The sequence below is a fragment of the Protopterus annectens genome, chromosome 12.part0 (assembly GCF_019279795.1).
Source record: "Protopterus annectens isolate FY-2018-M chromosome 12.part0, PAN1.0, whole genome shotgun sequence".
NCBI classification, from domain to species: Eukaryota; Metazoa; Chordata; order Ceratodontiformes; family Protopteridae; genus Protopterus; species Protopterus annectens.
The window spans coordinates 370,150,979-370,178,968 of NC_056746.1; the positions used below are offsets into that span (position 1 = coordinate 370,150,979).

At 41.3% G+C, this 27,990-nt stretch overlaps 1 protein-coding gene across 1 annotated transcript in view; it reads right to left on the reverse strand.

Annotated features, from left to right (window-relative positions):
• The window catches only part of GTF3C1 (general transcription factor IIIC subunit 1), a gene marked incomplete in the record, with an annotated part of 1,808,906 nt that overhangs the window by 562,326 nt on the left and 1,218,590 nt on the right, over window positions 1-27,990 (reverse strand). Inside the window, 1 exon segment of the mRNA XM_044089472.1 lies at window positions 17,973-18,035. Coding sequence (XP_043945407.1) covers window positions 17,973-18,035 — 63 coding nt within the window.

Sequence of the window (27,990 nt, forward strand, 5' to 3'; positions counted from 1 at the left end):
TGGACTTGAGACTCTGGCACAAAACAGAGGAAATTGTCTGTTCAGAGGGGAGGCAAAAATATATACCTGAGGAGTACACCTCTGGTGGACAATGTCCACAACACATCTCTGTGAAGCCTCCACTCATAACACTGTGCTATGGAACTGCTCAGAGTGTCTTCCACAATGTTTTGTACTGAAGGAATATTAACAGCCTGAAGAGTCACCTGATACTGGACTGCCAGATCCCAAACCTGAAGAGCTAGTCTGCACAGGAGGTAAGAGTATGTCCCACCTTGCTTGCTGATGTACCACATCACTATGGAACTGTCTGTAAAGATCTTGACAGGGCCTGGAATAGAGAGTATGGAAGGCATGAAGAGCAAGAAAGAGAGCTCTCATGTCCTTGATGTTGATATGATTCACCCCCAATGAATGGACCACAGACCCTGAACCTTTAGAGGGACAAAAGAAGCACCCCGCCCCGTGCATGAGGCATCCAAAAAAAGTTCCTGAGCGAGGACTGGGGGCTGAAAAGGAAGCCCTGGGTTGATATACACAGTTGGTGAATCCACCAATGAAGCTCTAGTTTAAGGCATGGAAGAAGAGGAACTACAAAAGGAGGACAATGTTGGAGCCATACTAATTTTAGGAACCATTGTACCTTTTTCATATGGAGCCTGGCTAGAAGCATAGGAATGGTGGAACTTCCTGGTCATAACTGAGACCCGAGGAAGAAGGGATTGAAAAAATCCAATTAGAGCCAGTGCCTTGGGTGGTGGCAGGGAGGTCAGCATAGGAATGGTCTGAAGCCGGCACCTGAGAAAAACATGATCATGAGGAAGAGTCAGGAAGGATTTCTGAAATTTACTGTAAAACCTAGGCTCTGCAAAAAGCAAACAGCACAGTGGAGGTGCTGAATCACGGTCTCTGTGGAGGAATCCTGAAAGAGCAGGTTATTAAAAGTAAGGAAAGACTTGTACTCCTCTCATCCTGCAAAAGGCAATCACAGGACAGAGACAGTTGAAGACCCTTGGGATGGTAGAAAGGCCAAAGAGTAAAGCAGAGAACTGAAAATGCAAGGAAGAAACAGAGAAAAACAAATACTTCCTGAAACAGGGATGGATGTAAGGAAAGGCATCCTTGAGATCCAGACAGACCAGGAAAGCCTGAGGAAGTAGAAGAGATAACAGAATCTGAAGGGGAAAGCATTCAAAAAGAAGGGAGCTTCAGAACGGTGTTGAGCTGAGAAAGGTCCAGAATGGGCCTCCAGTTGCCTTCTTTCCTGGGAATCAAAAACATTCTGGAATAAAATCCCTTCCTCCTTTGAGGAGCAGAAACTGTTTGGATGGTGTCTTGAGACAAAAGGCCCCGAAGTACATCCAGGAAAAAGGGCACCTCTTCTTGAGGAGGTTGAGAAATACCTAGAAAATGAGGAATTAATTTCCAAACCATGAAGTATCCCTGATGGATGATGGACAGAACCCAAAAATCTTGAGTGATCCTTAACTAACTGGGAAGAGATAGGGAAAGATAAAGAGACAAAGGAACCAGACCTAGGATGAAGGGAAGAAGATAGTCACAAAGAACCTGGTTTAGCTAGAAAAAGGGGCTTCTAAGTAACAAAAGTCTGAGTAGACTTAGTAGGAGGAGCCCACCTGGAACCCTTTCTACGCTTGGGAGGAGGACGAGACTGTCTAAGCACAAAGTCAGGCTTAGAAGGATAATTCCTCTGAAATTTAGGAATAGGGAAAACAAAAATATGTTTCAATTCCTGCAAAGATTTGCCCTTTTCCTGCAGGGAGTTAAAAAGCTCAGCAGCTGCAGAACCAAAAAGATTTTTACCACAAGTGGAGCATCATCACTTTAGCTTTTAACACCTTTACTGAATAATCACTTATGATATAGGCAAATTTACATTTATACAAAAGTAATCAAACTGTATTAACAAACATTACATTTCACATATATTGCTATAGTTCGTAAACCCTAAGAAACATTACATAAATTAAAAAAATGGGCAGGAACTGAAGAAACATCTTTATTAAACCATCACTTACGACATAAGCAATTATATAGTTATATAAATGAAAACAAACCACACCAACAGAATCCTAGTTGCAAGCATTTTACATCACAAACAATATTGAGACACAACCAGTTGGAAGCATTATACATCACTTATAGTCTACCCAATTATTTTCAGTCAAACATTGCATAACTCATTTAAGTCCTAACTTCTTTTAAACCTCATTCCTCCCCTGTATGTACTGTTCCCACAATTCCCGTTTTTTCCTATGTAGTTTGCTCCTACCCTTTTCTAAAGATCTCAATTCCCGTTGCTATATTTCTACTACTATATTCACTACTTCTAATATAACTGGTTTAGATTTTGATTTCCATTTTCTAGTACTTGCTTTTTTGGCACCCATCACAATTAGACACATCAAGGCCTTACCATGTCTAGGAAATCTGATTCTGTATCATAGCTCAGAAAAATCATCTCCCTCATCACACCAATCTGCCCACCAGGCATCTCCAACAGTACATCCTGCAGTGTATCCCTAAAGTCCACCATTCCATGGCACTCCCAGAAAATGTGTTACCAAGTACATCTTTCTTTCTTTCCGGTCATTTCCAACATTTGCCGCTTGCCTGAGGAAAAATTCTCAGAAGTCTACTTGGGGTATAAAAATATCTATGTAAACATTTCCAAGCAAAAATCCTAAATCTTCTAGATTTTGTTGCATATTTGGAGACATATATCCTCCCATTGTTTCTTTATGAATTGCTTATCCAGTCTCTCTTCCCAATCCTTTCTAACCTCTTCTGATTGATTTTTATAGTTATCATGCAATATTTTATATGCTCTACTAATTATTCATTTTTTAATGGCAGCTTCTATTCTAGATTCTACTAAAAACTCTAACAGGTCTTTCATTTAAGACTCCCATTTTTCATTTCCTTTGCATATACTCTGATATTAATCCTTGATAAGGAAGGCAATCTCTAACCTGCAGTCCAAATAAATTCTTGGCCTCTTTCCATACTATTACCTTTCCCTCTCTAGTTATTTGCTCCCAATATCTTGGTTCCTTTGCCAGTTTTCTCCAATAAATTCCAGCCTCCTCTTGCCTACTATCCATATCCCTAACTGAAGTAATATCTATTGGCAAAATTGCCTTTCTCCATTCCCATGTTGGTTTAGTTTATAGAATACTTTCTGCTACTTTACGGATATAATGTTCTGTATGATTATTGTTATACTCCTTAAAGGCCTGCATTAAAAATCCCAGTCTCTCCTTGTTTCTTGAGCTGCCCCCTGTTTCAACATCATTCCTTTCCACTTTTAAATTATAGTTTTCTGCTTGTGCTATGTATAGTAGCTTTAAATGTGTAGATCTGACATACCCCTTCAAATTGGGTAATCCCAATCCACCTTGTTCTACTGGAAGAATCATCTTATCCCCACTTCACTCTTGCCATTTTTCCCTCCCAGATGAAGTCCTTCAGCTCTTTATTAACAGATATCCACTTCTCCTCTGGTTGATAAAAATATGCCTGACCTGTGTGTAAGACTAAAGGGACTAAAAACACTTTTACTCCTTGTATCTTACTACTCATACAACAAAGCTTCCATTTTCTCAGTTTTTGTATTATCTTTTGTTTAGTCTTTTCCCACATATCCTTAGCTGCCACACCAAAATCATGTTTAATCCATACTCCTAAATACTTCATTTCATCATGTCCCCACAAATATGGATATTGCTGAACTACTCCATGTGTGGGTACATAATTCACCGCTATTGCCTTTGTTTTAGCTTCATTAATTTTGTATCCAGGAAAGATATGAAACTACCTCAAAATGTTCCAAACACTGTAATGTCTCTTGGTTTTGTCAGGTATAAAATATCATCTGCAAACAGAGCCAGCTTTTCTTGACTACCATACCAATTACATCCTTGAATTTCTGAGCCCCTTATTTTCTTTGCTTTTCTTTCTAAATATAACACAAATAACTAAAGGGAAAGAGGACCCCCCGCCTGGTTCCTCTTCTCAAACAGAAATCATCAGATACGACCCCACCCACTTTAATATTTGCCTTCGATTCCTCATAGATCCTCCTAATCAACCTTATAATTTTTTTCAGGAAAAGCAAATGATTCCATTGGGCTGGTCATAAAGTCCCAGCTTACTCTGTCAAATGCTTTTCTGCATCAAGAACCACCAAACAACAATGGTAGCATATTATATTCTGCTTCTCTGTGGATTATCTGTGTTCTGTTAATGTTGTCAAATGTGTGCCCCCCCTCCACAAAACCACACTGATCCATATCTAACAATTCTGATATTACTTTTGTCATTCTTTTAGCCATTATAGACATTAATACTTTATAATCATGGTTTAGTATTGAAATGGGCTTGTATAAAGCTGGGTCCGATTGACCTTTACCCTCTTTAGGTATTAGAGCTGCCACTGCTTTCTTCCAGGATGTTGGTACTTCTCTTCTTAAAATACTGTTAAACAAAAAATCTTCCAGATCTTTATCAGTTTTTCCCTCCTAGCTTCCAAACTTCCACAGGAATACCATCTATTCCTGGGGACTTTTCTGCAGATTGGTCATACATCACAATTTTTATTTTATCTCCTCCTATCCTAACCGTTAATAATTGAGCCTCATCTACCTCTAACCTTGATATATTGAGTTCTTCCATAAACATTTCCACTTGTATCTTTTCTTCTACATTTGTTGGCTTTATACAGACTTTCACAGAATTTCCAAAATATTTTTAAAACCTCTACAGGATATTTTCTTACCTTCCTTGTTATAGGCTCCCTAAGCTTTAAGACCGCCCTTTCTACTTTCTGTTGCCTGAGTTGTGTTAAAAGTTTTTGTGCTCTACTGTTATCAAAAAAAAAAAAAAAAAAAAAAAAAACAATTGCTTAACAGCAATCTTTCTAAACTCGTGCATATTACTGAGCTAATCCCTCATTTTCTGCTTAGCATTCTGGAGTTGATCCTCTTCTTGTTCTGTGAGATTTTCCCTATTATGTAATACTTCATCATTTATCGGTCCCTCTAAATAATTATTGTTACTTCTTAACCATAGCTCCCTTTCTTTTATTTCTACCCTGTTTTTAAATTCCACCTCAACTTTAACCCAGTCCCCTAAACAAATTTTCAGAAGAAATTTCTATCCTCTAATAACTCCTCAATAATCTCCACTACCCATTCCTGTCTTTTCAACAACTAGGTGGGAAGGAGCCAGTGTCTTATTTTTATTTCATTACCCTGTAGTTTTTTTTTTAGTTATTATTGGCACAACATCTTAAATAGTTATTGGGTGCATATCAAGCCCAAAAATTAAATGCACATGATCATATGAAATGTAAATTCTGTCTACCCTAGTCCAGTTTTTATATCTTGGGGAATATGTATTATCAAACTTATATTACTGAATTCACATTTTCCATGCCAAATATTTTCATAAATTCCTTCAAAAATCTACCCTCCTTTGTTAAAATTTCCCTCCTGGGCCCCCCGGAAACATCTTCACTGCTGCAAATCACATTCCAGTCCCTACTTATAAGTAATATTCCTTACTGAAAATGGATTATTTCTCCCAGAATTTTCTTAAGCTCCATTATACCAGTTTTATGTGGAATATAAATACATGTCAGTGTAATCCTTCTCCTTTGCCAGTAGCCTCTTAGCACTACAAATCTGCCATTATTATAATTTTTATCCTCTTCTATCACTCTTGGAGTTCCTCTTGTAATTAATACAAGTACCCCTCTTTTCCTTTGTCCTAGGTACTCCTTTGAATAACCATCCTGAAAACCTTTCTTTATCAAATTCACGTTCAGTTCCAAGTGTGTCCCCTGGAACATAGCTACTTGCACTCTACATTTTTTAATATAGTTCATAACTGTTTCTTTTTTTGTATTCATCTGTGAGACCGTTGACATTTAAAGACATTACAGAAAGGATCATTGCATTAAAAATTATTATTCCCACCTTTTATGTATAACACCGTTTTTGTTACATGTCTAGTTCCAGCTTTTCTGTTACATGCATACACTGTTTGACAGGTTGAACTTTTATACAGTTGTTTCTTGTCATATCCATTTGAGCCTATGTCACATCTTACAAAACATTTTGTTTTATTGAAAGCCCTTAAACAAAAAACAAACACCCACGATACCCCGTAAAACCTATTAACTTAACACTAACACACAAAACTATGTACATCTTCAAATACTGAAGTTTTACCCTCCTAATAGGAACAAAAGTCCAAAACTGACAGCCACACTCACAGAATTGAATTAACCTAAAAGAAAGGTTAAACATGCTAGGTCACATGGTGCAGTCTGTGCTTCTACTATGTGCTAATTGGTTTTATCTTTTCTTTATAGCTCTCCCAGCTGGGAAAACCCCGGAATGCTTTCAGAGAACTTTATATCGTGGTCAATTTCTCTTCTCATTTTTTTCTTCAACCAATCACTCTCCACCAGACTGCAGCCAGTTTATTTTTATCAGATTGTCTCCATGGAGACACGACAACCAGGCAGCCACCTTCTCTTTATCAGATTGTTTCAATGGAAACATGACAACCAGCTGCAGAATTGCTATTGAGTATACATGTTTTTGTTGGAAAAAAGCCTAATAATATTCCATATTCTTTTTCATTTACTTGCTTACTCTTAAAATGTGTTACTAAATCAATCTAAGATCCTTAATCCAGTCATTTCCCATGCAAGAATGAGAAGCACATTACTTTTTCTTTTGTCATGCTCTTTAAACCAGGCTTTTTTTCATTGCATTGCCTACATTTCTTAAAACTAAACAAGAAGGAAGGGAGAAAGAAGAAAGAGAGAAGGGAGAAAGAAAAAAAAAACAGCAGCATCTGTTTACAATCCCCATTACACTTGAAAATAACTGATAAACCTTTACTTTACAGCATACAAAGAAAACCATTCACCACAACAATAGGGCTAGTAAGGAAAAATTCTTTACTTACAGTTTTTTCCCTCCTCAAAGCATTTTTGAACAGTAATGACATGAAATAGGGCACATGCTTTAGAGTCCCCCACAAGTCCAACAAATTCTGAAAAGTCCAATATTTCCACATTTTCTTGTTCTGTCACACTTTTCACATATAATTATTGCATTGTAATCCCACATTAAGTTACTGGTTTTATTACTGCATCTCCTTCTCCCACATCCTGTCTCTGCTTCATTTCCAACATACTACCAATTCTTTTAGTCAACTCTCTTGCTCCCTTCCTTCACGACAACATTTTCGGTGAAACACTGGAAACAGTTTCACAGGTACAGTCTCTCTGTGGTCTTTGTTACTAGATGAATAAGAAGCAGAATCTGTTTCACAGCTCACTTTTTGCTGGATAAACTTTTGTACTTCCTCCTTAGCATGTACTTCATTAAAAAATGATTTTCTCCCTCCAGGGAAGAATACTTTGATGACAGCTGGGTAGATCAGTTTGAAACTCACATCTGCATCTAGACTGTCCCTTAATAGTGGAATAAATTTGCTTCTCTTCTGTCTGGTGTACAATGAGTAATCATTCTCCACAAACACTCTATCTCCCACTTTTAGTACTTTTTCCATCTGCCACAGTTTTGTCAGAACCAACTCCTTCTGCTGGTAGGATTGCATCTTTACTATTAAAGCTCTAGGTTGTTTTCTTACAGCCAGGTTTGAAGCATGCACGAGATGTGCCCTTTCAATTAACAATTCCTGCTGTGGAATATCAGTCCAGTTGGTTATTTTTGCTTTTATAAAATTAATGCAGTCTGTTGAACTGTTCCTTCTAACTTCTGTGGTACAGCTGAAAATCTCAGTTTTCCCCATGTGCTCTGTCCTCTACTTCTATTAGTTTTTGAAACATCGCTTCCTGAGCAGTCTCCTATTCAGCCAGCCTTTTCTTCATTTCGACCTCTGATATTTGCAGCTTTATCACCTCATCTGAATATTTGTTTAAAGCTTCTTCCATTTTTTCCAGCCTTTTATTTGTGCTGAAATACTCCATCAGTGGGCAGTATCTTCCTGTAGGTTACTGGAATTCATGTCTGGAGGTTGCACTGCTTTTTGCTTAACAGCTGCACAACTTTCCCCAGTCAGATGATTTTTTTCAGGTCCTCTGTATTTCTTTCTTCCTGGCATCCAGGCATTAGACTTACTAGCCAGTTACTGAAATTTACCCATAAATACAAGTCTACCAGTCTTCTCTGATAAGTTTCTGCTTTCACACTGAGAAAGCTAGAATTAAGTTGTTATGCAATGTGCAGCCATCTTCGAAGTCCCATCCATCAATTTAGCCTTAATATCATCAGGTAAGCATTGCAGGTAAAGCCAAGAATAAAGCCTTAGCACTGAACCAAAGGAAGCAGCTCTAGAAGAAGCATTGTTTGCATCATAACTACATTTAATTGAATTGCGAGCCACTGGAGAAGAGTAGCCCAACAAAGAGAAGGCTGAAACCTTTCCCTCAGAATCAGGAAGGTCTGAAATAACCCAAAAGGCCTGAGAAAGAACAGCCAAGGCATACCTGGTCATATGGGGTCTGATAATAGCTCAAAAGGCCAGCAGTGTACACCTTTTTGCCCAGTTCCCCATGGCCCTACTTGTCCTTGTCAGAAGGAAGCAATTTAGTAGTTTGGAAGTTTTTGACAGAAAAGACCAACACAACAAAGGGGTCGGCAGAAGGACATTTGTAAAGAAACTTACAGTCAACGGGCACCTTATAAAACCCATCAGGTGTTTTAGGGGCTGGGAATCAGGAGACTGAGAAGCTGCTGAAAAGTGTCTAATGGAGCAGCTTGGACAAGAGGGACAGCAGACAGCTTACGGGACTCCATCTTGAGGAATTCACAATACCTCTTCTGGACATCAGAAACCTGAGTACAGTCCAATTTAAAGAATTTCATCATACACGAGAGATAGTATCCTCAAAAGAAAGTTCCTCAAAGGCTGAATCTGGACTAATGGAGTCCTCCTCAAAACCATAGTCCAAAGGAGAAGGAATCTGAGAGGAGTAACTCAAGGACTCTTTTTCCCAGAGTCCAATTCCTCATCAGAAGAGTCATCTTCCTATGCCTCTTAAGAGGAGTAGATGATCAAAAGGGGGGGGGGGGCAAGAAGAAAATCTCCCTGGGGGGCTTCAAGGCTATGAGTGCATTAAACAACCTTTGTGTCAAATCCTGCCATTCATGTTGGGGATCTTCAGGAGCAGGGGAAATATATTTTTATTTTTCAAAGGGACATCAGCCCTAAAGACCTTAGGAGGTTCAGACCCCTGCCAACACCCAATCAACATTGTGAGAATCTCCTCCTGAACAATAATCTGTGAAACACCCCACAGTCGCTTGGATATAGCATTCTGCCATCGCCCAGAATGACAACGCAGTACAAAGACAAATGATTGACTTCAACAATTGGCTAAGCTTCTTGTGTCATTCTAGGGGGATCCAGAATCTGTCTGCTTGGGATGACATGGTCGACAGACCACGATGCTTTGCCATAGATGGCCTGCATCTGTCGCCCCTGGGATTTTGGATATTGGCTAAGGCTCTTGCCGCCCCTATAGTACATTTTTAGGCAAGGTTCAAATGACAAATTCACCACCATAACAGGAACATGAAAGCAAAAACTGAGGGTAATGCTACTCAATGCTAGAAGTCTAAATCTCAAAATGTACTCACTCGAGGCACTCCTTAAAATGGAGAACATCGATATCTGTGCAGTGACTGAGACCTGGTTCAAGGCTCCAGAGAGCACCCCTGCACTACCATGGCTATAACTCATACCACACTTTTCGGCTATCTAACCTGGACCAAAACACCAAAGGCAGAGGTGTGTCCATATTCATTAAGGATATCCACACCTCCAGGCTAGTTGCTCAGCATAACGAATCCGAGGTTATCCAAGTGCAACTAACTCTGGGCAAAACTGCAATCCAAATTGTAGCTTGCTACAGATCCCCCAACATGCCCCAGGATTCCCACTCCTCTTTTCTTTATGTACTGGAAAATATTAGGGTTCAACCAAACAGCCTAATAATGGGCGACTTCAACTACCCCACCATTAACTGGGAAAACTACTCGTGTACCAACTCTTTAGCTCAACGCTTTCTGGAATTCATAAACTCCAATGCCCTGGATCAACTTATCCACACCCACACCAGGGGCAACAATATCCTTGACCTAGTCATTACCAACATGAGTGACCGGTGTTCCACACCTGAAGTCAACTCCTCGTTGGTCCGATCCGACCATAAGCTAATCACGCCCCCACCCCCCATTAAGGAAACCATGGTAAAAAAATTCTCCAAAGCCAACTTCATGCTTCTTAAGACAGAAGTGGTGAACTTCATGACACCCATGCAGATGGACAATACAGTTACAACTGCTGAATCCTACACAAATACACTCTATAAGCACTTAAACAAATGCATGGATCATGCTATCCCAAACAGAACCAAGACACTTTCCTCCAAAAAAAAGCAAGCCAATCTGGTGGTCCCCTGTCATAAACAAACTCTACAACAGAAGGAAGAAACTGTTGCAAAAGAGAGTAAAATCCCATGAGTGATGCAGCTTCCTGGTCAGCCTCAGTAAGAAGCTGAAATCCCTTATAAGACCCTCCAAAGCTAGCTACGAAAACAAAATTGCCACTAATTCTAAGGACAACCACAAAGCATCTGTAACTATGTCAAGAATCTCGATGGCAACACCCACATCTGCTCAGAGTTACAGCGCAACGGCACATAAATTACAGAATCAACTGATATTGCCAACATCCTGGCAGATAGGTTCAGTGCTAACTTTACCCCCCCCCCCACTCCCTAAAGGGCCCATATCTATACAGGAAGAATGCAGAGTCCCTGTAATCACAACTATGCAGGTAAAAGCTGCACTCTCTAAAGCCAAAAACACAGCATCCATGGGACCGGACAACATCCCAGGCTGCGTTTTACATGAACTTCAGAACGAAATGGCTCTCCACTTAAGCACCATGTTCAATAATAGCCTCACATCAGGCTTTGTGCCCATTGAATGGTGCACAGCAACAGTTATACCACTCCACAAAGGGGAGCCACCACTTATCCCAGGAACTATCGACCTATTAGCCTGACGAGCCTGGTCTGCAAGGCCATGGAATGATTCATCATGGAACTCATAAACAAAGACATTGGTAAACTCCAAACTCTGGATCCCACCCAGTTCGGGTTTGTGAAAAGCAGATCATGCCTCCTGAACCTAATCGACTTCTTTGAGGCAGTCACCAAAGCCGTAGATGAGGGTAAGGTAGTTCACACAGCCTATCTTGACCTCGTCAAGGCTTTCAACATCATCCCCCATTCTGGAATTATAGCTAAACTCATTAAACTAGGCATAAATCCTTACATCATAAGATGGGTTACCAACTGGCTCACTGACAGAAACCACACTGTAAAAGTTGCACACTCCAAATCTGACCTCAAACCAGTGACAAGTGGAGTACCACAGGGTTCAGTCCTGGGACCTCTCCTGTTTGGTATCTACTTCTCTGAAGTACAGGCTAACACAGAAGGCCTCTAGCTAACGAAGTTCGCAGATGACTGCAAGCTAGGAGCCATAGTCAAGTCCCCAAATGATGTGGACATCCTACAGAAGGGCCTTGCTGAGACAGATGCCTGGCATCAGAGCCATGGCCTCAAGCTCAGTGCCAAAAAGTGCAGTCATCCCCTTTGGTAAAAACTCTGCACTCATGAACTACCACATAGGCAGCAATCTACTTAACACCGAATGTGTGATAAGAGACCTTGGGACCCAGGTGGACAGTAGTCTCTCTCCTTTGATAGTCACATCGCCACAGTAGTCAGGAAGTCCTTCGACATGGCACACCTCATCATAAAAAGGGTTCTCATCCAGGAAAAAAGAGGTAATTGTTCCCCTCTACTCGACACTCATCAGACCCATTATATAGTACAACACCCCTTTTGGAATGTACCTCACAAGACATCTGCAGCAGCTGGAAAGGCCACAGAAGTACCTCACAAAGAGGATTACTGGCCTCAAACAAATGCCCTACACTGACAGTCTCAAAAAACTCCAGCTTTATTCCATAGCATATCGCATACTCCTAGGTGATCTCTGCCTAACATACAAAGCTATGTCAAATCCAGAGCTGTTGGACATGCTACACATAAAGAAATCCCAATCCCTCTGAGCTACACACTCTAGGGACCTAAACCTTGTCAACACAATAAACAGGACATGCTGGAGGGACAGATTCCTGTCTCAGAGACTTCCCATACTCTGGAACAGGCTACCCCATCTATGTCAAGCAAAGTTCTTCATTAGCACTCAAGAAAAATCTTGATGAGTGGATGGAAAAGAGGAAATGCACCCCGGGGATCACTTCTGTGTCTCTGCTCGACAGTGGCACAATAAAATAACTTTCTTGTGTGGCGTAAGCTAGAAAACCTTGTTGGCTAGGCTTGTGTAGGCCCTTAGGCCATAGCCTAGTACCTACCTATGAACCTATATGATCAGCCTAGGTTCCCCCTCTACATCACAATGGACATCTGCAGAGCCTTCAAGGATGTGCAAGAAGATGGATCCATTATGGCCTCCAAAATGGTCATGGCAGATGAATTTGACATAACAGCCAGACCATCCTTTGGCCTTTCACCAGCCTTGACAGTGAGATGTCTGGGGGAGGTGGTACAGCAACTGAATCCAATCTGACCTTTTTGGTCTTCTTCTTGGCAGACAGCTGACCCTCGGGATAGGATGATTCCACCACTGCACCCTGGGCAAACAACTTAAGAGGTTGGTTCTCTAGGTAAATAAACAAAGAGGAGAGAAGACTACAAAGGGTCTTAGGGACAAAGACTTGACAAACTGAGCATGAAATATGGTTGTGAGAAGCACCCAAGCAAAACAAACACTGCTCGTGATCATCCTTATGAGGTATCTGTGTTTCCCACACTGACATTTTTCCTTTGTGGATGACTTTTAAACTCACAAACAAAACACAAAAAACAAGACACGAAGAACCCCCTATCGGGGCACTTATCTGAAAACAGCTTGGTAACCAGCATACATGAAGGAGTTTAGACCAATGACTGAAGATGGTGTTTGGACTGGCAGCAAAGAGATTCTGAGGAATATAAGTCCGTACCTCTCATTTATGTCTTATGCCATGAGCGAGGATCATATGTGTGACGTACGACATCCTTGAAAACCTAACGTTTTGGTATATTGGCCTAATGTTGGGCTACCCTTGACAGTGGATCTCTTTAGTAAAGAATACTGCAACAGTGATGTGGAAGGACATCTAATCAATATAAAAAAGCAGCACCAAAGATACTTGAAGAGAAATACATGCAAAGGCACCTGGATATGGAACATTTTACAATACAAGAAATAAGATAACAATGGGGGGGGGTACAAAATAGGATTAATAATGGAGAATTAAAAAAAAAAAATCAGAAGTTGAAATTATGGATTACCGGCTAAGTGAATGATTTAGTGCAGAAAAGTCAACCCTAGTAACGTTACAGCATGATGGAACAGTGAGTCCCCCAAATTAAGGCGAAAGAGGTGGAATGGGAAGCATCTGATAAGTTACCACATGAAGATACTGTTAAGCCTTTAGTAGGAAACCAGTATACAAGTGCAGTTGGAGTTGCACAGCAAGGGAAGGAAGAGGAAACAATGCCAACTCTGATGCAGCCAAAATTCTAGAGTGATAGGCCAGTGAGTTGCCATACGAAAGAGCAATGGAGGACGCAGGATGCAGGTGAAGAGAAAGTGTCACAGAAAGATGTCCTGGAACCTTCTGTAGAATGTCTACAGGAAACAGAGAATAAAGAATGTGCCCTTAATGTACAAGGAAAAGAGCTAAGAGAAAGAGCTATTTGATTTAACAGCGATGGATAGACATATTAAGACCAATGAAAAAATAGATTACAGAAAGTCAATAAGACCCAAAATATTAGAGGTCTGTTAAAACAAATGAGCACAGTAATCAAGACTATTAACGGAAATCCATGTGACATAACAGAAAACAGATACATTACTGTACTGCACAATTAATAACAGATAAAGTCTTATCACAAAAATACAGGGCTATATGGAAAGGAAGGGAAAAAAATCAAATGCCATTGTGGAAGCATCGAACAGAGAAAATTATAAAGAAATCAAGTCAAACAGTGTCACTTTTAGAAGAGTACAGAAGAGGGAACAGATCAACAAAAATACTTAGAAAGATAGATGTCATAAAAGCAATTCACATTTTTAGAAAAGACCATGATCTGTCATACACTACAGCAAACAACAAACTAAAGAAATCATCACAGGCAAAAAACCTTAGAAGATATTCAGATAAATCTAAATTAAAAATACAGCATAAGCAATTCAATGATGACAAAAAAATTTTATAGAGAATTGGGAAACAAAAAAAAGGAACAGAAACCCACAAAAAAAGAAGAATCAGACACATTCTTTGAAATATCTATGAAGATTCTGTGGGACATAAAGATGTTGAATATATATATGCAAGAAGTAAAAGAAACAGTAAGTAGTTCAAATGTACAGAATATAAAATGAGATGAAGTAATGACCAGAGAAACTGAAGCAAAAACTAAGAAAAGATCCTAACTGGTAAACTCCAAGCCCAAATGCAGTACCTAACTTCTGGCTAAAAATATTATCATTATGCAAAGATTTAACCCCGAGTAAGAACTACTTATATTCGCACCCTCAACAGACACCAACCTGGTTAACATCAGGAAAAACGATACTCCTCCTTAGGAGTGAACCTGCAAGTTATCCTAAAAACAAAAAAAACAATAACCTGTTTTCCAACGAAGTATAAACTACTGTATACTGGAACTGATGCTGACAGAATTTATAGTCATTTAGAAGAAAACTCAATCATGGCAGTAAAACAAAAGGGTAACAAAAGAAAGCCACACAGAATAAAGGATCATTTGTTGTTAAAGTCATAATGGACAATTGTAAAATGGGGAATAATCCAAGAATGGCATGGCTAGATTACAAAAAAAAAGCATTTGACAGCATCCCACATTCATGGATAAATGAGTGCTTACAGATGTATAAGACATACCCTACATTGATCAATTACATTACAGTGACCGTGAAACAGTGGCAAACCACTTTGCAGCAAAGACATGAAAAAAGACAAATTATTATCCCAGGAATAAAAATTCAAAGAGGTTTATTCCAGGTGAATCTGTCACCACTGTTCTTCTGTCTTGTCCTTTACCCAATAAGCTGTCTACTTAACAGATTAGGTAATGGTTACAATTTGTTTCCCAGACAACAATGTCTAAAGATTTTTTATCTTCTTTTTGTGGATGATTTAAAACTGCACAGTTCATTAGATGAGGAACTGAAAGCACAACTTTCTCAGGTGATATGTGAATGTCATTTGGTCTTGATAAATGTGTAAAAGCAACAAAGCAGGAAAGCTGCAGTACCATAAAAATATCAGTCTGGGACAGGAATTTGATATAAAGGGACTTGAGCAGTAGGGAGTGTATAAATATATGGGAATTGATGAAGGAACAACAATAAAACAGGAACAAATACAAACAAAACTCAGTAAAGAATATTTTAGAAGACTAAAATTAATACTGGAAAACAGCCCCGACATCTAGGAACAAAGTTCAAGCTGTAAACCAATTTGCCCTTCCTGTTCTAACTTACAGTTTTGGGGTGACTGACTTGCCCCAAAAAGTACTGGATCAGTTGGGTCTGGAAAACAAGAAAAATGCTTCACGTGTATCCATGATGTATAAAAATCAGTGTACACCAGGATTATTTATTCCTCTTTTTGAAGTATAGGCCTCCTTGAAATTGAATAAATGTAGTGATCTGCAATCGCAGGACTGCATGCATATCTGCTGACCTCATCAAATCCACAAATAATGAAAGTTTTAAAACATGAAAGAACAAATATAAGACAACTTCCCTGCTTAGTTTACCAGAAGCATATCAGTGTCAAGTAGGAATGGAAACCAGACCAGAAGTAGAATGTCCCAAAAAAACGCAAGAAAGATTATAAGGAGAAGGATCAGATGAGAATGCAAGTAATGTGGAAAAGGCATAAATATAGTTGCAAGTTAAGAAAACACCCGGAACAACCTCATGTCGATCAGGATCTAATGCAAGAATGGTTAAGGAGACTTGAATTTAATAATAACTATTGAGGTTTTTACCCCATAGATGAAAGATGTAAGGCTTGATTCTGATCTAGGGTTATTGACTAGGGTTAAAATGGCCTTTCAAGGCAGTTAGACTAGTATTCACATATGAAAAGATGAAACGTTAATATTACTGGTCCAGGACCAGTGGACTACGTACACTTTAATTTACAAACTCCATTGAACATATGGGAGAAAAAGACAAATGCAGGTTCTATAAAACAGAACTGAAACAGTCACACATCTTGTTGCTGGGTGTGATACACTAATGGCAGAGGGCCTATATGGTAAAAGGGATAATAATGTCACAAGACTGTTGCATAAGGGATTTTGCAATCATTACAATACTGAAGTAACTGAGAAGCACTGAACACACAACCCACAAAGCAATACAGAGAATGCACCAACTCCAAAACAGTTAGAAAAACAGACATGACAGAACCAGATACAGTAGTCCATGAAAAGAAGACAAACGTAGCATTGATCACTGAAACTGCTACACCCATTTATTATAGTGTTTTAATTACAGAGAGAGACAATCATTAAACAACCAGGATTTGTAGGCAGAACTGAGGGCAATGTGGAAGGAGGATATCCAGACAGTCCCAATAGTAGTAGGAGCAATGGGTCTCTTAAAAAAATTACAGTCCTATTTAAATATGCTAATGATAGATGCAACGCTGTATGGATTTCACAAGGAGACAATTCCTGGCACAGTGTGGATGTTTCAAAAAGCACTTTTGGCTAACATCAAAGATTGAAACAATAACAATTACATGAACTTTAATCATACTTTGACTTAGGAACAGGGTCCATTCCCTTCATGGTATTAGAAACCCAAAAGATTTGGAGAAATTAAACCGAGAGGTACAGCCCTTTATAGATCATGAATAAAAATAGCCAAAAACAATGTTAGAGGCACAATCTTTTGGAGGAAAAAAAAGGTTCAGTAACAACAGCAGCCACAATGTGAGAGTCTATGTTCTTTAACCAGTTAATAAAGTCATCTGGGTTATGTAGCCTTTAAAATGAATCTATCTCCCTAAACACTCATTCACAGATTCATTTTTGGAAGAATCAGAATGACAGCAAGACAAAAACGAAAAAAAAAGGAAATTCGGTATGCATAGCTAAAGAAGACCAAAAGCACATTAAGACTTCATGAAATGTTTACAGGTCTGCTCAAGAGTAAAAGCAAAATTAAGTGTATGGTCCAGTTGTTGTCACCATCAATCCCAGTCTTCTCATTTTCAAATGGGGTTGGGGTGCTCAACTGTATACGTCAGCATTAGTCAATGTGGCTAAGTCACTTACAGCCAGTGTCTACACTGCTGGGTTGTTAGCACTGGCATTCCCATCTGGAAATGTTGACCACTGGACACAATGTGTTGACCCGTGCAAGTTGAGATGGGGGCAGCTCAGGATATGGAATTACTGAAAAATCTAGTTCCAGCTGGCCTGGCATATAGACTGTTGCAGGAAGCATCCTAGTGTATAGCTTGGCTGCAGAAGATACCATAAAACAAGTTCTTGAATTTTACAGCTTTTGGATAATTTCCTGTATAATGCATAATCAAAACAAGCAAAGTTCCATAAATAAATATCTCCTTTTCCATGTAACCAAATTAAAGTATGCTCAGGCTGCTTTATCTACTGTCCCTGCCTAAAGTGTGAAGCAATAAGTGTGCGCCTCAATGCTTTAAGGCTCAAAAATGCTCAAATCAAATGTCTACAGAACTGCTTAACTGCTTACCATTCCACTTTGTCTACTTTCATTTCTTCAGTAGTTTCTTCTCCAATAGCCAAAACCCTAAATCTGAACAGAAGATAAAAAAGGAGCCTTAAATACAAAGGCAAAACTTTAAATGATCTTTAATAATACGCTTCATAATACCTCACTGTGTCAAAATGCATCACTTTACTTATGAAATACTTCCTGAGATTCCACTTTTCACAAGTATCCTTTGCAGCTTCACACAGACTGCTCATGCTCCTACTATTTCACAGACTTATTATTTTACATATTACTACCCCATTAAAATTAGTTATGTAAAAAACAGACATTATGTGGGCACTGATAAAAAGATTCAACCCTTTCTTTGAACTCTGACATATCAATGCATTGAGTATATCTTCTAAAAGCAGTATATAGAAGCAAATTTTCAGACATTTCTCTCTGTACAGTTAGTGTTCATTCCAAAGGATAACTATATATAGCTTAAGGTAACAGTGAACAGTGTATTAATGTTAATGTAGCTTCATGACAACACAGAGCAAAATGGCATTTGCATAAGGCTTTTGAAGTTATGTTTTCTGCTGGAGAGGATGATGCCCCCAAAATTCCCATGTGTGGGCTTTACCCATTACAGATCTTTCACTTAACATGACTGTAAGGCTGAAATACCCTGAGGTAAAAGATAATTTCTCCCATGCAGTTCAGCCCTACTCATATGAGCAATTAAGTGTGCACTTTGCAAGCAGTCCATTAATCCACTGAAATGCAGAGCTCTCCCTCCATTTATTGTCATATTACCACTTTCAAAATCTAGTCTCATTCAGTTTCATTTGTGTTAAGAATTCTTCATACCCTAATGCCACACAAATTTTCCAATTCAATCTCACAAAATCAGTTTCATCCGTGTTAAGAATTCTTCATACCCTAATGCTAGATACATTTTTACAATTTCGTCTCACAAAATCATTTTCATTTGTGTTAAAAATTCTTCACACACAAATTCTACTTATCTCTACTTTGTGATCATATTATATAAAAATATGTAAAAAAAAAAAAAAAACTTATCTTCTGCAGGCATTTCTATGTTACCTAAATATTACAATAAAATTAAGTCATCTTCTCCGGACAGTTTTTCATGCAAATTTAGAAAAAATGTAAAATGTAATAGAATTATACAAGAAAGGTTTATGCCAATTTATTTAGTCTCTTTTACATGACTGGTCTCTCAAGGTGGAAATTACTATTAAGAAGCTCTAAAATATTGTAACTAAGGGGAATGATTTCTTGAGCTACGATACAGGATCTAAATTGCCTAGACATGTTAAATTTAATGGAAATCAAAGTTTAAACCACTGAATTTGAAGTAGTGAATATTACAACAGAGATAAAAGAAATGGAAACAAGAACTTTACAAAAGGGTACGAGCAAACTACATACATAACATGGAAATTGTGGGAAGACTGTATGCAAATTAATATTTTGGAGAAGTGAGGTTTAAGGGAAGGCAGGAATTGTGCAATTTATGTAATGTTGGATTGATGCAACTTTATAGAGCTGTATCAAAGAATATATGTGATGCATAACGTAACTAACAAGATTATTTTTTATATAAATGTCTATGTTTTAACTGATAATTCAATAAAGGTGTTACAAAAGAAGTTCTAAAATTTGGCATTAATTTTCTACCAAAATATCCTTTATCAGGGAAAGGCATAAAATCTCATGATTACAGTACCCATCTCATACCAACTAATCTGAAATTCTGAGAGCTGTGCTTCTCCATACCTTTAGCAAATATCTATTCAGTATGACTGTTTCTTCACTGCATTTACACAATGTTGAAACACAAGCTTTAATTGTAAGTTTTGGACTGACTCACCACTGCCATCACTTCTAAATTCTGGGGATAAGCCTCAATATACTATTCAATGTTGAGTAATGTTTAGACAAGTCAAAACAGGGAGTTTTAACAGTCAAAGATGGACAGCCATGGCATCATTTCGACTGTTACTTCCACCAAGAATCCACCATGGTAACTAACTTTTCTGCCAGATTATAAACCAGAAAGCTTATATGGATAAAGATTTTCAGAAGACTGTGGAAGTGCACACTGTATATCTGCTACAGATCTTGGATACAACTATTGACAATCTAAAAAAAAAAAGCAAGCAAGCAGGATGAAATGCCTAATGCAAATGCTATTAAAAAAAAGTTATGTACTCACCAAAACGTTTCATCAGAATAATTGTATTTCATTTGTCTTCAACCAGTGGGTATTCGGATCCGAGACGGCCGCATCACTAGCATCTGATCCAAGCTCCAAGCAACTCCCCTAACTCATAATGCCCCTCTGTCTCCATCCTTCCCTCAGATCGAGTCTGCTGTATCAGAAAACATAAGCCCAACCCAAAAGGACCTTACCACTAAAGGCTCTCACAAATCTAAGCAAAGCGTAACCAGGAGAGCCACCAGCATGCACCTCTCCCATATACCAGGATAGGAGAATATTGATAAGGTCAGGGGGAAGGAGGGGGAGATGGTTGAAGCAAATGAAGTACAACTACTCAAATGGAATGTTATGGGGAGTACATAACTACTTTATCTGAAGTAGTTTACTTCATTTGGTCTTCAACCTGTGGGACAGAGTCCCCAGCTACCAACATCTGGGTGGCCCTCATAGAAGGATATTTTGGAGCACAGCAGAGACAAAAGATGCCCTACTCCTGGATACAATGTCCAATTTGTAATGGGATATGAAGGCATGAGATGAGGACCAAGTAGCTGCAGAACAAATGTCATCCAGTGACACTCTAGACCAAAAGGCTGTTAAAGTTGCCACAGACCTAGTGGAATGGGCTTTAATGTGGCCCAGTAGGGGAAATGCCTTTATCAGAATATGCCCAGATGATACATTGGGAAATCCACGAGCAAGCAATGGTGACTTTCGAAATAGGTTTGCCTAGGAACAGTTTGGAATAGGACACAAACAATTGGTCTGATTTATGGAAGGATTTTGTTCTGTGTAAATAAAACCTCAGTTGTCTATGTACATCCAAGTATAACTTGTATTCACCCCTGTTTTGGAAATTTGGAAAGAAAACAGGAAGATTGATTTTTGATTAATATTGGTTTCCGAAACCACTTTAGGAAGAAAGTAAAGGTTAGTGGGGCAGGGAAACCCTATGAAAGACCATGTAAGAAACTTTAATGGACAAGGCTTGAAGTTCCGATACCCTCCTGGCAGACGTGACAGCCACCAAAAATGCAGTTTTCCAAGAAAGGAATTGTAAATCTACTGATGCCGCTGGCTCAAAGGGAGGGGAGACTAGAGCTTGCAGAACAAAGGTGAGATCCCAGGGAGGTGTCGGATCTTTCACTGGGGGTTGTAACAGAAAAGTTCCTTTAAGGAAGGTCGTAGAAAGCCTGGAAGAAGCTAAGGAAGCCATGCTTTCCCCCACATGAAAGTTACAGATGGAAGCCAGATGGACTTTAACAGTAGAAGAACTAGCACCTTGGTGAAATATACCAGACAGAAATGCCAGAATAGCCAGAACCAAAGCCGTAAAGGGATCTAAGTTCCATTGAGAGGCCCAAATAGAGAAGCGTTTCCATTTACTAGGATATATCTTTCTGGTAGAAGACTTGTGAGCCACCACCAGAATGGTTTTAACCGGAAGTCCTAATCATTACTGGAAATGGAGCAGCCAAGCTGTGGGATTCAGACAGGCCAGGTCTGGGTGGGGAATGCTCAAGGGGTGAGAAATGAGATCTGGGATTGGATCTAAGATCCATGGTGGAACTACTAGGTGAGACCAAAGTGAGGGAAACCAGACTTTGTGATGCCAGAGTGGGGCAATGAGGATTACTGTGCTTCCCAGCCTGTGAGTTTTCTGAAGAAATTTCGTAATGAGAGGTAATGGTGGGTAAACATAAAGAAGACTGGGAGGCCAAGCATGAACCAGTGTGTCTCTAGGAACTTCCCCCTGAGGGGGGTTCAGAGCGAAGAACTCCACTACTGAAGGATTCAGAGACCACTTGTAAGGCATCAGAATAGTCCCTGCTGAGCCTGTCCGCCAGAATGTTGGACCATCCCAGAATGTGCATTGCCACCAGAAAGCAGCCAGTGGAAATCGCCCATTCTTACACTCTCATGGCTTCTCGACAAAGGGGGTAGGATCTGGATCTGCCATGCTTGTTGATATACCAGACTATTGATATGTTGTCTGAATAAATAGCAATAGTCCCTAGAGGAAGCTGGACATGAAGGACCTGCAACACTAGAAGAACCATCCTCATCTCCAGGATGCTGATATGCAAATAGGTCTTGGAAGGGGACCACGTGCCTTGGACTGTCCTTCCCGAGCAATGCCCCCCCACCCTAGCTGGGAGGCATCCGTGGTCACTGTGGTTGTGGGAAAGGGTGGAAGAAAGGGACATCCCTGGACAAGTTCTGGGGAGAGAGCCCACCAGAGAAGTGACTCCCTGCTAGCCCAGGATATGTGTATCGGATGGGACAAAGGTAGGCCCAGAAGAGACCATTGAACCGCTAATGTCCACTGGAGGACTCTCATGTGAAGACATGTGAAGGGGTAGAAGATAGAAGGTGTTGTCAAGAAATCCAGGGCCCACAGAACTGTTTCAGCTGAGGGGAGGTGAGATTGAAGAATATAACAGACATGAAGTTTCAGATTGTTTACCCTTTCTGGGGTGAGATAGACTTTCATTTGTATGGTGTCTAGCCGAGCTCCAATGAAGTCTAAGCTCTGAATTGGAGTCAGTGACGATTTGCTGAGGCTGACTGTAATGTCCAGTCTGTTTGCTAGAAGAAGGAAGTAATCCATGGCATGGCATAGTAGATGCTTGGTAGGGGCAGCAAGGAGCCAATCGTCCAGGTATGGATAGACCTGGATTCCCTGAAGCCTCAGGTGGGCCGCTACCACCGCCATGACTGGTGAACACCCTGGGGGCTGTGGTGAGACTGAAGAGTAAGGCCCTGAATTGATAATGATTGGCCCTCAGCCGGAAGCGAAGAAACCTGCGGTAGCACCTGTTCATTTTGATATGATAGTACGAGTCCTGGAGGTCGATCGAGCACATCCAATCCTCTGCTTGCAGGTAGGGCAGAATGGACTGAACTGTGACCATTTGGAGTTTCTCCTTGGCTACTGACAGGTTTAGAGTGGAAAGATCCAGACTGGGTCTTAGGCACCCCATTTTCTTTGGCACTAAAATGAACCTGGAATAGGTGCCTGATCCAAACTGGTCTGGGCGGATGGGTTGGACGACTCATTTTCTTAGCAGCTTTTCTATGTCCAGTGCTGCTTCCTCCCTTTGTGTGGGTGGAACGTTTTGGTGGGGGAGGTGGATTCACAAACGGGATGGAGTAGCCTCTTGATATGATTTGTAACACGCAATGGTCTGTTGCAATGGACTCCCACTCCGATGGATGTAAAGAAAGATGGCCCTAAACTACCTCCAAAGATGAGCAGTCGGGCAACCTCTCAGGGCTGTTGAGTGGGTCTGTCCGAGAATGGTTCTCGAGACCCGAAGTTCTTCAGTGCCCTTCTGCCTCTGGGCTGGCATCTATCTTAACCCCATCTGCCTCTGGTGGAAGAAGAATCCTGAGTGTCCCTGCAGAACTGAGATTTCCGGAGCCACATCTTTTTTGTCCCTCGCTGATTCCTTGAAAAGGATCTTTGGTCGGGGGGGGGGGGGTGGATTCCAAAAGCAGACAATGTCTTCACGTCCTTCTCACTCTGGACTAGAGTCTCTCACATGGACTTCCCAAACAGGGAAGAACCATCATAGGGGGCATTAGCAAACAATGCCTTAAAGGGTTCTGAAAACTGACAAAGCCAGAGCCAGGTTTGGCGCTTCATAGCAACGCTGGACCCAGCCGCCCTGGCGGCTCCTTCCGTGGCATGGGAAAGGAGGGGCATGAACATATTCGCAACCACTTTCAGAGTGGCCATATGCGCAGAGATCATCATCTTGCCTTCTGCCGATGTGGACTCTAGGGGTGACTCAGCGACTTTCCTTGACTAAGTCACACTGTACCCGGATGATGTGTGCCATGTAATTCAGAGCCCTTATGGTGAAGGTTGCTGAAGCATAGACTCGCTTCCCCAAACGATCCATCATCCTCAATTCCTGTTCAGGAGGATGGATCGTAGAGCTCTCCTGCATGAGCTCTTTCTTGCTGGAAGCTACCACCACCATAGCATCTACTGGGGACCCCTTACTGCAGCTGGTCCTGTCTGGTGGGGGGCTAAGAACTTTGGCCTTTTTAGAATAGGCCCCATGGTGTCCGGTTCCATCCATGCTCTAGAGGTGATTAGGTCCACCAGTGGATCTGCAGCGGGGGCACCCAAGAGGTAAATGGGCCCATGCCGAATGCCTCTAGGAACACTGCCTCGTCCAGGGTTGGTTTTTGGGGGGACCCCCCCCCTTTGGCATAGCAGTTTCATGATGTCTCCAAAGGAGACATCCTTGGCAGGGGGGGTGACCTGGGGGAACCTTCCCCTTCCTCCAAGTCAGTGTCATCCATAAGGGACTCTGGGGAAGAGTCCAAGTGCCTCCTTTTACATGTTCGTTTGCAAGGAGCCTCCTCAGTGGGACTCTCTGCGGGGGACTCACCAACTTCTGGCTGCTCCCTAGTGGGTGCGCCCTGAGGCAAAGCAAGTACGGGCTGTCTCAGATGACAGGAAGGTCGGAGCCATACCCAGAACCAAAGGAGTCAGGGCAGATTCCGAAGAGGAAATGGTCAGGGGTCTTGACCCATTCAAGAGGACACTCTCCACCACGTCAAATGCCAAAGGACAGCGGACCTCCTGGGAAAAATGTAAGGGAGCCACTCCCCTTGGATCCGATAGGGAAGTCAGAGCCAAGCCTGCGGGAGCTGAGATACCAAGGGAGAGACTGCACAACGACAAACTCGGAACTGACAGAACCCCCTGGGATCCAACGCCAAGGCTACGGCACCGAGAGTTCGGATCAGACATGCTCAAGGTAATGGCTGGTGTTGAGGTACAGGGTACCATCAGTGCCAACCCCCTAACTCTGAGAGCTCTCGGATCTAAAGACTCCAAAACCGAGGGTCGGATCTGAGAAGGGGCTATGAGGGTGAAAAAGGGCTGTGAGTGCCCCGCTCCAGAAAGAGAGGGGCTGGCAAGACTCCCATCTGGATCTGGGTGCGAATGAACTTCCGCATCATCTTGTCCATCTCTGACACACTCAAGCTGTGGGTGAAACATAACGAAGAAGCCACCAACACTGGCCGGGAGTGCAGGTGAGGGGAGGCTCTGAATGGTGGCCTAGATACCTCCACCTCCGGGGAAAACCTGGCCATACAGAGCCGAGGGGTAATGGGCCTAGGAGGGGTCCTAGATTTAGAAGGAGGCCCTGACTGAGACTAGCGATCCAGGGACCGCTTCCTAGGTCTGTCCTTGTGACGCTCTTCTCCATCCGCAGGCCTGAAGACAGGAGGTTGAGTCTCAGAGGCCTGGGAAGGGGCAGACAGTGGTAGGAGTCGTAGTAGTAGTAGCGGGGACAGCCGTCCCCGAAGCAGGCAGAAGTCCTTTCATCATTAGTTTGTGGCCTGTTTAGACTCGTATTATACTACAAGTGACCTTCTAACTCCTAACAAAGAAGAGAAATGACTCTGAAAACTCTCAGAAAATGATCCTGTAGTTAGGGATTTGGGAATCTAGTTAAAAAAAGAACTGTCCTTTGATCACCATGTATCTACTGTTGTAAGAAAGATTGCATAGCCTATATCTGAAGGTACTGCATCCAGATCCAGGGATATAATTGTTCTACAGTATTCAGAACTTATTAGCCTGACCATGACGTATAAAGCCCCTTTTGGTATGCACCTGTCCAAGTACTTGTCACAACTAGAGTGACGGCAATGCTTTCTCACTAACAAAAAAAATATATCAAGGGCATAAATCGTAAAAACAATGTAGAACATCTCAAAGCTTTGGTCCTCTTCTCAGTATCATACAGGTTATTGAGAGGCAACCTCTGCCTCCCATATAGGGCTTCAACAGACCCTGTCCTGTCAGAGTTATTACATATATGCAAACTCCAGTGGTATCATAAACTCAGTCAAGGGATCTCAATTTCTTTTGCAAAGAAAATAGACATATTAGACTGATAGGTTAGTATCACAAAGAATACCACTTTTATGGAACAGTCTTCCATTCCACATAAAGCAAAGAACTTTGCTAAATTTATTAAAACATGACTTGGAAGAAAAGACCGGTAACAGTAAATTTACCCCAGGTTTAGCAGCCCTGTCCCTCATGGATAGGGTACACATGTAAATGTCCCAGCAAATCCTGTCTATCTCTCGGTTCTTCTTATAGGTTCATAGGGCCTATATAAGCTTAGCCAATAAAGGTACCCTGGCTTTCGCCACCCAAGAAAATTATTTTCCTGTGCCCCTGTCGAGCAGAGCCACAGAAGTGATCCCTGGGGTGAATTTCCTATTTCCCATCCAATCATCAAGATTTTTCTTGAAGAGTGCTAATGAGGAGCGCTGTTTGATATAGATAGGTAGTTTGTTCAAGAGTATGGGAAGTCTCTGGGACAGGAATCTATCCCTCCAGCATGTTCTGTTTATTGTGGTGGCAAGGTTTAGGTCCCTAGAACGTGTAGCTTGGATGGATTGGGATTTCTTTAAGTGGAGCATGTCCAACAGCTCTGGGTTTGACATAGCTTTGTATGTTAGGCAGAGATCGCCTCCGAGTAGGTGATATGCGACGGAGTAAAGCTAGAGTTTTTTGAGACTGTCTGCGTAGGGCATCTGTTTGAGGACTGTAATCTTCTTTGTGAGGTATTTCTGCGGCTTTTCCAGTTGATGTAGATGTCTTGTGAAGTACATACCAAAAGGGGCACTGTACTCTATAATGGGTCTAATGAGTGACCACTTTTTTCCTGGATTTCCTGGATTCCCTTCCTGTTCGGCATATACTTCTCAGAGGTACAGTCAAGCACAGGAGGACTATGGCTGACCCAAGTTCGCAGACTGCAAACTAGGGGCTATAATCAAAATCATGGCCTCAAGCTAAATGCCAAAAAGTGCACACTCATCCCCTTTGGAAAAAACAAAGCACCCGCAAACTACAACATACATGGTAGTCCCCTAAATACGGAAGACGTAATAAGGGATCTGGGGACCCAAGTAGATAGTAATCTCACCTTTGACAATCACATTGCCAAAGTGGTTAGAAAATCCTTCTACGTGGCCCACCTAATCGCAAAAGGGTTCGCATCCAGATTAAAAGAGGTCATTGTGCCCCTCTCCTCATCACTCATCAGACCCATCATAGAGTACAGCTCCCCATTTGGGATGTACCTTACAAGACACCTGCAACAGCTGGAAAGACCACAGAAGTACCTCACCAAGAGGATCATTGGCCTCAAACAGATGCCCTGTGTAGCTCGACTGAAGAAACTACAGCTGTACTCAGTTGCATACCGCATTCTCAGAGGTGATCTCTGCCTGACATACAAGGCCATGTCCATCCCGGAATTGATGGACATGCTCCACCTAAAGAAAACCATATCCTCTCGAGCCACACACTCTAGGGATCTAAACCTCACCACAACAATAAATAGGACATGCTGGAGGGATAGATTTATGTCCCAGAGACTTCTCATGCATTGGAACAAGATCCCAATCTACATTAGGCAGAGCTCCTCATTAACACTCTTCAAAAGAAACCTTGATGAGTGGATGGGAAACAAAGTTTACCTCGGAGATCACTTCAGTGGCTCTGCTGGACAGAGGCACAGGGAACTAATCTAAGGGGGTGGTGAAAGCCAACACATTCTGTCTAGGCTTATAAATGCCTTTGGGCAGATAGCCTAGTACCTACCTATGAGAAACCTTTTGTGATGAGGTGTGTCAAGTAGACGTATTACTGTGGCGATGTGATTACCAAAGGAGAGACTACTGTCCACCTGTGTCACAAGGTCTCTTATCACACTTTCAGTGTTAAGTAGACTACTGCCTGTGTGTCAGTTCATG